Here is a 12,717-nt window from a genome sequence, read left to right on the forward strand (position 1 = left end):
TTTAGAAACATTGCCTATAAATTTAGAATCTTATATATTTAAACTACCAATGTTTTTAATTATAAAGACACAACCATCCTAACTGCATTCATTAGAATTAAAATTAGATGAAATAATTTATAAATAATTACAGTTTTCGATTTATACTAGAGATGATTATGGCTGACAAGAATTAATTCTTAAATCATCAATATGAACTTTACTTTAAATTTAATTATCCATTTTTGTAAAGAGATATTACTTTTTTCTAATTGCACATTTTTTATTTTTATTGTATTCGAATCCTGAATTTAAACCAAATAAATCTATTAATTGGTATTGCAAAAACTACAAAAGAAATCTTAAATTTCAAGCTCTTAAGTATTTATTTCAAATAAGCTAAATCCATCCATTCTAGTTAAGTCTCTTAAGCTAAATATTTTTAAAGAATACTTTTGAAGAAACAATTGATAATTTAATGTTATCACTTTCTTAAAAAACTAAATTTAATATCTAAACAAATATATTTTTATAGAAATAAACATCGAAATATTCTTCTGTGATGAGTAAATTGAAATCAGATTAACTAGTTTGACTTAGTTTAAAATCATGTATTCTTAAATATTAACAACCAATCTAATTAATTAATGTATTTCTCTTTAGACTTTCACCTTTAATGTTTTCTAATGTTGTGTTATAATTTTATTATTATTTTAAGAAATTTTTGCTAATACTACTTGAAAAGATATTGATATTTTTCATTGAAACTTACTAAATTGCATCCATGACAATAAAATTATCTACAGTAGAAGTGCTAATTTTAACACTTTAAATACCTACAAAAGTTGAATTAACAATTTAAAAAATGTATCCATTAGTAAATATGCAGTTGTAAATAGAGTATATTAACAATTAAATAATCAATTGGATAATTATAATGTTCTAGTTACTGTAAATGAAATATTAGACTTTATACCTGCTAACTTATAATAATAATTAACAATTTAAAATTTTGTAGATTATATATAATCTTTAAATACTAATAATATAACCTAAAATTAATAAAACCTTTTAAGAACTTATAGAAATATTTTGTATTAGTTATATTAGTAAACTGGAATTACGAATAACAAACTTTACTATTGCAAAAATTGTTTGAATCATTTTTACGATGAATAAAAATTGACTAATCATACTCCAAATTGTTACTTAATACATAATTTTCATAAAACTTTCTAAATGTAATCAAGTAAAAGATTTTAAATATAAATAAATAAATGAATTATAAACCTATTTAAAATAAATTTATAAAATTAATTTTACTTTTGAAAAATAGTAAATTAATTGTAGAAATTAATAAATAATAAATTTAATTTTTTTGTTTTTTGAATTGAAAAAATCTTCTGGAGGCAAATCACTTATTTTCTATAAAATTTAAAACAAACTATGGAAAAATTTGTCAGTAACATAAAATTAGTTTATAAATACCATTTAATTTTCAACTATCCTCTTTGATAAAAATATTTAAAATAGTTTATTTAAATGAAATATATATCTCGAAGTGAAAATGGTGTGTATCGATATGTAATAGATGCTTTGTAATATCTATTTATAAAACATGTAGAGATATCAAAAATAATTCATTTTTATACAAAGTTTATTTAATTTGTGGCTATTTGATTGATCAAAACCCTGACTTTAATTTAATAAATTCAAATATAAATCAAAAATTATATTTCGTAACTCTGGTTATTATTTCAGATCATTAACTTATATTTGAGTGTTTTTATAAATAAATTTAAGTAATTAGGAATTTATGGTTTTTCCTTACTTCCATATCTAAGGGAAATAAGTATATCTTAATTTAAACAACGTTTTCCATATAAAAAAAATATTTTCATACATAAAGAAAATAGAGCCTACAATTTAGCAGTAAAATTTAATCTCCAATATTTTGTTTTCTAAAAATTAGTATAATATATATTTTAAAATAAAAAATATTATTTACAAATTAGCATCAATAATTGCAAAATGTTACAATCTATTATATTGTTTGAGTAAATAGGTAAAAAATTGTTAATTCTCATCAAAATTTTAATTCATAGCTTTTATTACTAATTAATTCTGAATATATAATTTTTAAATTGAAATAGAATTTTATAGAAATTTTAAAATTACGACACATTTATCTGATAAATTTTATCTAATCATCTTTTAAAACTGTCTTGATTTAAAATCTAAAAATAATATTATTTTATTATCTATTAATTTTTTCAATTATATTTATCACCTTTAATTTAACCCATATTTTTAAATATTTAGACTTATAATTAGATGTTTTTGTTAATGTATGCAGATTAATTTTATTACTAAAGTTATATCTTTCAATAAATAAAATTATAATTTAAGATAAACAATAAATTAGCTTTTTAAACTTTTCTTAATGAATTAAAAATTAGTTTTGGATTATAAAAAATTCTTTATTCCTAATTGAAATTCGCCATGCTTTATATACTTAGACATTTTTACTCAAAACATTAAAGAATAAAAAAATCAAATACAAAAAAATAAAACTAAAACTTTAAATAAAGTATGAATAGATTTATTCTTTTGAGTATTATCATGCTCATGCCTCTCTGTTTGGCTCAAAATGTAAGTGTAGAAAAACTTCTTGCTTATAATAAATGGTCAAGCGAACATCAAAGAGTTTATCTGAATGAACATGAAAAATTATTTAGACAAATGGTTTTCTTTGAGAACTTGTAAAAGATTTAGGATCATAACAGTAATCCTAATAACACCTATTCTATTCATTTAAACTAATTCTCAGATATGACTAAACAAGAATTTGCTGAAAAAATTCTTATGAAATAGAGTTTTGTTGAAAATTTTATGAAAGGAGCCAGTTAATAGGATAATAATACTAATGCTAACCATAATGAGGCTAATCATAATGATGCTAATCATAATGATGCTAATCATGAAATGTAATTGAATTCAAAGAACTTTACTATAGCTACTTCAATAGACTGGAGATCAAGAGGTGCTGTAACATAGGTTAAGTGGCAAGGTAATTGTGGTGCATGCTGGGCTTTCTCTGCAACTGGTGTAATGGAGTCATTTAATTTCATTTAAAACAAAGCTTTAGTTGAATTTTCTGAGTAATAACTCTTAGATTGTGTCATTCCTGCAAATGGTTACCCCTCTTCAGGATGCCATGGTGGATGGCCTGTTTAATGCATAGATTATGCCTCCAAAGTAGGTATCTTAAATCAAGACAGATATTACTATTTTGGAGTTTAGATGTAGTGTAGAGTGACTGGCACAAATAATGGTTTTAAGCCTAAAAGCTGGGTTTAAATTCCTAACAATTCAGATGCCTTAAAAACTGCTTTGAATTTCTCCCCAGTTTCTGTAGCTGTAGATGGTACCAATTGGACTGATTATAAGTCTGGAGTTTTTAACGGATGTGATTCTCATGTTAGTCTTAATCACGCTGTATTAGTAGTAGGCTATGATGAACAAGGTAACTGGATTATTAAAAATTCTTGGAGCACTCTTTGGGGTGAAGGTGGATATATGAGACTTGCTCCTAACAACTCATACGGTATCTTAAACTTAGGTTATTAAATCACTTCTTGAAAATTTTAAATAATCTATTATCATTAAAATTTATTAAAATATGTTGTTCGTATAAACTATAAAATTAGTCACTCAAATACTAATATTTACTTTTAAAATTTAAAATTTATTTAAATTAGAATTACATTTTTAATATTAAAAGTAATAGTTTAAATTTAAAAATAACTTCACAAAATATATAAAGTAAATTTATTTTAAAAAAAAATTCAACAAAAATTACTACAAAATTATTTAATGTAAGCTTATCCATTAAAAATATACTGTCTAGCTAATCAAAGCTTCTTTATATTAATAAGATTAACTAGTTTTCTATTTATATTAAGGTTTTTAAATACCTTAAATTCAATTAAGATTGTACGAATCGCATAAAATAAATAAAAATTTTTAAAGTTTACTAAAACTTTATGCAAGACCCTATAATTAATAATTTTTGCAAATATTTTAAATAATTCTTAAAGTATTTATTTAATACAAATTTTTTAGTAAAATAATAAAGCCAAATTCTTTTTCCTGTTCTTTTTAGGTAAGTAGTTTAATAATAAATTTAAATGAAAATTGTTCATATAAATATATTTTATTAATTCCCAAAAAATTTAATTATAAATAATACATAATTTTCATAAAAATCTAACATAAGCTGTTAAAAATGAAATAATGAATAGTAAACCTATTAATAATAATTGAATCTCCATAAAAAAGAATAAAATTTAATTTTTTTAGCTTTAATCTTAATTTCATTAATTGAAAAAATCTTCTTAAAGCAAATCACTTTTTTTCTATAAAATTTAAAATAAAGTGTTTACAGGTTTATTTGAACATAAAATTAATAAATAAATGCCATTTTAATTTTAAATTATCCTCAATGATAAAAATTATTTAATATAATTTATTTAAATGAAAATAAATATCTCTAAGGATTAATGGTTATTATCCAAATGTAAAAATTGCTTTATTATATCTATATATATAACAAGTAGTGATATCAAAAATCATTAATTTTTATACAATTTTTATTTAACACGTTGATATTTGATTGATGAAACCATGAATTTAATTTAATAAATTCGAATTTTAATCAACTTATAGTTGAGTGTTTTTCCATGAATTTAAGTAATAAGGAATTAATATTATATCATAACATCCATATCTAAGGAGAAATAAGTATTTTATAATTTAAACTCCTTTTTACATAAAAAATATTTTCGTACATAAAGAAAATAGAGTCTAAAATTTAGCAGTTAAACTTAATCTCCAATATTTTATTTTCTAAAAATTAGTATTATATGTATTATAAAATAAAAAATATTACATATTAAATTAACATCAATAATTATATAATGTTACAATAATTTGTTTGAGTTTTTAGATTAAAAATTGTTTATTCTTTTCAAAATACAATTTCATAAATTTCATTACGATAATTACTAATTAATTCTGATTATATAACTTCTAACTTGAAATAGAATTTTATACTTAATTCTATAATGACGACACATTAATCTGATAAATTTTATCTAATCATCTTTTAAAATTATCTTTATTTAAAATCTAAAAATAATATTATTATATTATCTATCAATTCTTTCAATTATATTTATCATCTCTAATTTAACCCATATTTTTAAATATTTGAGGCGTATAATTTAATTGTTTTATTAATGTACGCTAATTAATTTTCTTACTAAAATTATATTTTTCAATAAATAAAATAACAATTTAAGATAAACAATAGAAAAGCTGATTAATTTTTTTTTACTGAAGTTAAATTAGGTTTGGCTTATAAAAAATTCACTATTCCAAATTGAAATTCGCTATTCTTTATATACTTAGACATTTACACTCAAAACATTAAATAATAATAAAATACAAAAAAAATAAAATAAAACTAAAACTTTAAAGTATGAATATATTTATCCTTTTGAGTATTATCATGCTCATGCCTCTCTGTTTGGCTCAAGATATAAGTGTAGAAAAACTTCTTGCATATAATTAATGGTCAAGCTAACATCAAAGAGTTTATCTGAATGAAAATGAAAAACTATTTAGATAAATGGTTTTCTTTGAGAACTTGTCAAAGATTTAGGAACATAACAGCGATCCTAATAACACCTATTCTATCCATTTAAACTAGTTTTCAGATATGACTAAAGAAGAGTTTGCTGAAAAAATTCTTATGAAATAGGATTTGGTTGATCATTTAATGAAAGGAATCAGTTAAGAAGCAACTCATAATGATGTTAATAAAGAAATTTAATTGAATTCAAAAAGCCTTACTTTAGCTGCTTCAATAGACTGGAGAACAAAAGGTGCTGTAACATCGGTTAAATACTAAGGTATCTGTGGTTCATGCTGGAGTTTCTCTGCAGCTGGCTTAATGGAGTCATTTAACTTCATTTAAAACAAAGCTTTAGTTAATTTTTCTGAATAATAACTTGTTGATTGTGTCAACCCTGCAAATGGTTACTCCTCTTAAGGATGTAATGGAGGATGGCCTGCTTAATGTCTGGATTATGCCTCTAAAGTAGGTATCACTACCCTAGAAAAATATTACTATATTGGAGTTTAGTAAAACTGTAATGTGACTGGTACAAATAATGGCTTTAAGCCTAAATAGTGGATTTATATTCGCAACACTTCAAATGACTTATAAAGTGCTTTGAATTTCTCTCCTGTTTCTGTTCTTGTTGACGCTTCCAATTGGCATAATTATAGATCTGGAATTTTCAACGGATGTGATTAATCTCATATTAAACTTAATCATGCTGTATTAGCTGTTGGCTATGACTAACAAGGAAACTGGATTATTAAAAATTCTTGGAGCGCCCATTGGGGTGAAAATGGCTATATGAGACTTGCTCCTAACAACACATGCGGTATCTTAAGCTCTAATCTTTAAGTTACTGCTTGAAAAATTTGGATAAGCTATTATAATTAAAATATATTATTTGTATAAACTATTATTTTATATAAAATAGTCATACAAATATTAAGATTAGGTTTGTTTTAAAAATAAAATTTTTTTTTAAAGTAACATTAAATTAATAAATATTCAAAAATAATAATTTATATTTAAAAATAACTTGGCAAAATATATTAAAGTAAATTTATTTTATAAAAAAATTCAACATAAATTAACTACAAAATTATTTAATTTAGCCTTATTCATTAAAAATATACTCCCAGTTAACCAAAACTACTTTATATAAAGACCTCGTACTAGATTTTCTGGTTTTTGATTAAAAAAATAATTTTTTATTGATAGCTCAAAAAAAATAGGAGCAAATTAGGAAGAAATATGATATTTTAACAAATAATTCAAAAAATGTCATATAGAAATCTTCTTTTTATGATTAATAACCATTTTTACAAAAGTGTTAACAACACCCCACATACTGTATCTAATATATTTAAACTGATACCAAGCAAAACTGTGTTTTTAAATGTACTTTCTGCTTAGTTGAAAATTCAATTTAACCAAATAAACTTATTATACTTAACTAAGCTATTGAAAGTGATTAGGAAATAGTGTTTATTAACTGACCTACCTATGATGATCAAACCTTCAGTTAAAAAATGAAATGAAACAGTCAAATCAATTGGAGTTAGAATAGAAAATTAGCATAATCTATCAAATAAAATAATTAGACCAATCCTGAGTAGAAATAATAAACTTAAACAGATAATTTCAAATTTTACTCTAATCTAGATTAAAATAAATTTTTATTATTTACTAGTAAATTTTCATTTCAATGCAATGTATATTTTATATGTTTTAAATTTTTTCTCATAAATAAGATCATGAAATTTCTAAGAATTTTTATGAAAAATAATCCAAATACAATTTTTGTTAATTGAATTTAAGTATTTTTATGAATTGTTTGTTATTCTATTTAAATAAAGATCCAATGTTGTGACAGCTAATTCAAAATAAGAAAGATTAAATTTATAAAAATTATCATACTTTAATAAAAGTAGAGAGTCATTTATATTTTTATGCACAATTATTAATATAAATTATTCTTTCCTACTGCAAATTACTTAAGTAGAAAGAGGCTGATTAAATTTAAAAATAATAATTTAAGCATAAATTAATGGTATAATAGTACCAAAAAAGTTTATTCCAGAACTAATTTAAATTAAAGAAATAAAATTCATTATTATAATTAAACTCATAATTAATTTTAAAATAGTTTAATAATTAGATCAAATATAATTTAATCAATATATAGCTATTCCTGCTTTTGAAATATCATGAACCATTATATCATGATTTGTGATATTTCAAATATTACCTAAATATCTAAAATTTCAGTGTATAGCCTTGAAAAAGGCAATACCCTCGGGTACTATACATATATATAAATATTAAGATTTAATAATCAAGGTTATACTAATTTTTTGTGATTTCTCTAGCTAAAATAAATTTACAAATTCATATAATTTATTTGTTCTTTTTATTAACTTATAATAAATTAAATTTCATTTAATTGCTATTCAATATTTTTGAAAGAAAAAAATAAATGAAATAGATTAAATATTATTACGAATTCAAACAAGTAATTATTTATTTTTTAAATAAATTTTCTTTAAATTTATTTTTACTAATATTAAAAGTTTTAAAATTCTTAGCATTAATCTCATTAGGTTCTCCATATTGAGCTGAAGTATATTTAATTTATAAATATGATTAATATAAATAATATTTTCTACATATTTAACTTTTCCTATATTAAAAATTTTTTTTCTAAAAGAAATTATAGTTTAGATTAGTAAATTTTATTTACTAATATTTTTATTTATTTCAACTTATTTTAAATTAAATTTTTTAATTTATTATCTATTTTTTATTGATTTTTTCCTTCTAAAACTTATACTTGATAAAAACAGTTTAATAGTTTTGGATTGTGATATTTTTACTTATAAAATTGTATTTAAAACAATATAGCTCTTTTAATTTATTTATTAATATTTTACTTTATTTACTTTTCTTTTTTATAGTAATTGTGTGTTTTTTTTTTCTTTTATCTTTCTTAATTTAACTCATTTTTTTATTTTCAACAATTATTTTATTATTTTTAATTAATTTCTTATTATTTCTTCATTTTTCCTTCTAATAGCAAGTTAATTATATATTTTTTCTTCAATATTAAAAAGTTATAACAAAATTGATGATTAAGGTGGATCAGGCTTGTGTTCTGCTTTAGCAAATTGCACTAATCTCTCAAAATTGGCACTTTCTCTTAGGTAAAAACAGTTTATTTGTTTTGGATTGTGACATTACTATTTATAAAAAATAAATTTAAAACAATAAGATTCTTTTTTTTTATTTATTAGCTTTTCATTTGACTTACTTTCCTTTACTTTTTTATTTATTGAACTTGTGTTTTATTTTCTTTTATCTTTCTTTATTTAACTCATTTTTTTATTTTCAACAATTATTTTATTATTTTTTAATTAATTTGTTATTATTTCATTTTATTTCTTCATTTTTTCCATCTAATAACTAATTAATTAAAAACTTTTTCTTCAATATTAAAAAGTGGAAACAAAATTGGTGATGGAATGGAATTTACTCGCACATGAAACATGCACTCAGAAAACATCTTAAAAATAATTTTTTATTTATTCATTTATTTATTTATTTTTATATTATTTTTATTTAATTTTTTTTTATATATATTTTTATTTAATTTTTTTTTATTTATATTTTTATAAATATTTTTTTTTATATATATTTTACTTATTTATTATGATTTAGTCAACCAATAATATATTTTTATTATAGATTTTTGACTATATATTGCAATTTGCACCCAGAATATCACAAAAAATTTTAAAAGTGGGTGGGTGTTAATTGATAAGAGCTTACAGTATTTAAGATTTTTATGTTAACATATATTTAGCTAAATAATATTTAGTAAGAACATTTTTAAGTTAATTTCAAATAAAATTCAAAATTCGACAAAAAAATTATTAAAATGTAAATAATTTAAATAAAATACTATAAGACTAAAGTATAAACATATAAGTATGTATGCCTTTAATAAAAGAAAAATATATCAAAATATCCTTTAATTTGAATTATTATAATGCAATATATACAGACCTAATTAATACTTTTCTTAAAGTATTTATTTTATACAAATTTATAAGTAAATTAATAAAGCAAAATCCTTTTTCCTGTTCTACACAGGTAAGTAATTTTATAGTCACTTTAAATGAAAATACTTCATATAAATATGCTTTATTAATTCCCAAGTAAAAGCTAAAAATAAAATAAAAAGTAAGTCATAATTTCCATAAAACTTTCTAAATGCAATCAAGCAAAGGTTGTTAAAAATAAATAAATAAATGAATACTAAACTTATTTAAAATATATTTATAAAATTAATTTTACTTTTGAAGAATAATGAATTTACTGTATTAATAAATTCTCCATAAAGTAGAATAAAATTTATTTTTTTTAGTTTTTATTCTGAAGTTTATCAATTTAAAAAATCTTCTGGAAGCAAATCACTTTTTTTCTATTAAATTTAAAACTAAGTATGGAAAGATTTATCATTAACATCAAATTAGTTAATAAATGACATTTTAATTTTAACTATCCTATATGATAAAAAATATTTAAAATAATTTATTTAAATGAAATAGATATCTTGAAGTGTTAATGGTTAGCTTAGATATGTAATAGATGCTTCGTTATATCTATTTATAAAATATGTAGAGATATCAAACCATTAATTTTTATACAAAGTTTATTTAATTTGTGGCTTTTGATTGATCAAAACCATAAATTTAATTAATAAATTCAAATATAAATCAAAAATTTTTTTTCATAACTCTGGTAATTATTTCAGATCATTAACTTTTTTTGGGTGTTTTTGTACATAAATTTAATTAATTAGGAATTTATATTTTTTCCTATTTCCATATCTAAGGGAAATAAGTATATCATAATTTAAACAACTTTTTCCATGTAAAAAAAATATTTTCAGACATAAAGAAAATAGAGTTTAAAATTTAGCAGTAAAATTTAATCTCCAATATTTTGTTTTCTAAAAATTAGTTTGATATATTTTATAAAATAAAAAAATAATATTTACAAATTAGCATCAATAATTGCAAAATGTTACAATCTATTATATTCTTTGAGTATACAGTAAAAAATTATTTATTCTAATCAAAATTTTATTTCATATCTTTTATTACTAATTAATTCTGATTATTTAACTTCTAACTTGAAATAGAATTTTATAGTTAATCTTAAAATTACAAAACATTTATCTGATGAGTTATATCTAATCATCTTTTAAAACTGTCTTGATTTAAAATCTAAAAATAATATTATTATTTTATTATCTATTAATTCTTTCAATTATATTTATCACCTCTAATTTAACCCGTATTTTTAAATATTTGAGGCTTATAATTAAATGATTGTATTAATGTATACAGATTAATTTTATTACTAAAATTGTATCTTTCAATAAATAAAATTATAATTTAAGATAAACAATAAATTAGCTGGCTAAACTTTTCTTATTAATTTAAAAAATTAGTTTTTGCTTATAAAAAATTCACTATTCCTAATTAAAATCCGCCACGCTTTATAGACTTAGACATTTTTACTAAAAACATTAAAAATAAAAAATCAAATACAAAAAAAAACTACTTGCTTTTAATAAATGCTCAAGCTAACATCAAAGAATTTATCTGAATGAACATGAAAAACTATTTAGATAAATGGTTTTCTTTGAGAACTTGTAAAAGATTAAGGAACATAACAGTAACCCTAATAACACTTATTCTACCCATTTAAACTAATTCTCAGATATGAATAAAGTAGAATTTACAGAAAAAATTCTTATGAAATAAGATTTGGTTGACCATTTAATGAATGGAATCAGTTAAGAGGCAACTAATTATTATATTAATAATGAAAATTAACTTAATTCAAAAAGCCTTACTTTAGCTGCTTCAATAGACTGAAGAGAAAAAGGTGCTGTAATATCTGTTCAGTACTAAGGTTATTGTGGTTGATGCTGGAGTTTCTCTGCAGCTGGCTTAGTGGAGTCATTTAACTTCATTTAAAACCAAGCTTTAGTTGATTTTTCTGAGTAATAACTCGTTGATTGTGTCATCCCTGTAAATGGTTACTACTCTTATGGATGTACTGGTGGCCTCCAAAGTAGAAATCCTACACTAGATGAGCTAAAAATAATTAAATTAAAAACTATGTATAAAACAAACATTTATATTCTGATACATTTTGATATATAATATGAAAATAGTGTGTCATCAAAGTATTGATTGAAAAATTTTGTGCTAAAATTAAAAAAATTTCATAAAAACTTTCTAAATAAACCAATGTTAAAAATGAATTAATGAATACTAAACCTATATAAAATATATTTAAAAAATTAATTTTATTTTTTTAAAATAGTTAATTTATTGTGTTAATTAAATCTCTATGATAGAGAATAAAATTTATTTTTTTTAGCTTTTATTCTTAATTTCATTTATTGAAAAAACCTTCTGAAAGTAAATCACTTTTTTTCTATCAAATTTAAAGCAAAATGTTTAAAGGATAAAAGCCATTTTAATTTTAAACTATCCTAAATGATAAAAATTATTTAAAATAGCTTATTTAAATTAAATAGATATGTCTAAGTATTAATGGTTACTATTAAAATGTAATGATGCTTTGTTATATTTTGTTAAATGTTTTTGTAAAGTATGTATATATATCAAAAATCATTAATTTGTATACAATTTTTATGTAATTTGTGGCTATTTGATTGATTAAAGTCATGAATTTAAGTAATAAATTTGAATTTTAATCAAAAATTTTATTTGTGGATATGGTTCATATTTCAGATCATTAACTATAGTTGAGTGTTTTTCGGTATTTAAGTAATTAGGAATTTAGACTATATCCTAACTCCCTTATGTAAGAAGAAATAAGTATATCTTAATTTAAACATCTTTTTACATATAAAAAAAATATTTTAAATTAGCTAAAAAATGACATTTTAATTTTAAACTATCCTAAATGATAAAAATTATTTAAAATAGCTTATTTAAATAAAATAGATA

The 12,717-nt window shown here is 20.4% G+C and overlaps 6 protein-coding genes across 6 annotated transcripts in view; 3 read left to right on the forward strand and 3 right to left on the reverse strand. All coding sequences in view use genetic code 6, as the record gives it.

The window, feature by feature from the left end:
* Positions 1-222, reverse strand: part of TTHERM_00879320 (transmembrane protein, putative) — a gene marked incomplete at both ends in the record, with an annotated part of 2,309 nt that extends 2,087 nt beyond the window's left edge. The window contains 2 exons of the mRNA XM_001016084.3: positions 1-14; positions 132-222. The exon at positions 1-14 is cut by the window's left edge and continues 924 nt beyond it. Coding sequence (XP_001016084.3) covers positions 1-14; positions 132-222 — 105 coding nt within the window. The remainder of the gene's footprint in view (positions 15-131) is intronic.
* A 2,349-nt stretch (positions 223-2,571) lies between these two features.
* TTHERM_00881320 (papain family cysteine protease) lies at positions 2,572-3,621 on the forward strand (the record flags this gene model as incomplete). The annotated part of the gene is made up of 1 exon (XM_001016086.1): positions 2,572-3,621. The coding sequence occupies one exon, from the start codon at positions 2,572-2,574 to the stop codon at positions 3,619-3,621; it is 1,050 nt and encodes a 349-aa protein (XP_001016086.1).
* Positions 3,622-5,521: 1,900 nt separating this feature from the next.
* Positions 5,522-6,529, forward strand: TTHERM_00881330 (papain family cysteine protease; the record flags this gene model as incomplete). Its single annotated transcript, XM_001016087.3, has 1 exon — positions 5,522-6,529. One exon carries the CDS (start codon positions 5,522-5,524, stop codon positions 6,527-6,529), a length of 1,008 nt encoding a protein of 335 aa, XP_001016087.1.
* Positions 6,530-8,661: 2,132 nt separating this feature from the next.
* TTHERM_000881349 (hypothetical protein) lies at positions 8,662-9,117 on the reverse strand (the record flags this gene model as incomplete). The annotated part of the gene is made up of 1 exon (XM_012797644.1): positions 8,662-9,117. One exon carries the CDS (start codon positions 9,115-9,117, stop codon positions 8,662-8,664), a length of 456 nt encoding a protein of 151 aa, XP_012653098.1.
* Positions 9,118-11,364: 2,247 nt separating this feature from the next.
* TTHERM_00881350 (papain family cysteine protease) lies at positions 11,365-11,610 on the forward strand (the record flags this gene model as incomplete). Its single annotated transcript, XM_001016089.1, has 1 exon — positions 11,365-11,610. The coding sequence occupies one exon, from the start codon at positions 11,365-11,367 to the stop codon at positions 11,608-11,610; it is 246 nt and encodes an 81-aa protein (XP_001016089.1).
* A 26-nt stretch (positions 11,611-11,636) lies between these two features.
* On the reverse strand, positions 11,637-11,873 carry TTHERM_00881360 (transmembrane protein, putative; the record flags this gene model as incomplete). Its single annotated transcript, XM_001016090.2, has 1 exon — positions 11,637-11,873. One exon carries the CDS (start codon positions 11,871-11,873, stop codon positions 11,637-11,639), a length of 237 nt encoding a protein of 78 aa, XP_001016090.2.
* Positions 11,874-12,717: the final 844 nt, after the last annotated feature.

The sequence above is a fragment of the Tetrahymena thermophila genome, assembly GCF_000189635.1.
Source record: "Tetrahymena thermophila SB210 genomic scaffold scf_8254648, whole genome shotgun sequence".
Taxonomy (NCBI): domain Eukaryota; phylum Ciliophora; class Oligohymenophorea; order Hymenostomatida; family Tetrahymenidae; genus Tetrahymena; species Tetrahymena thermophila.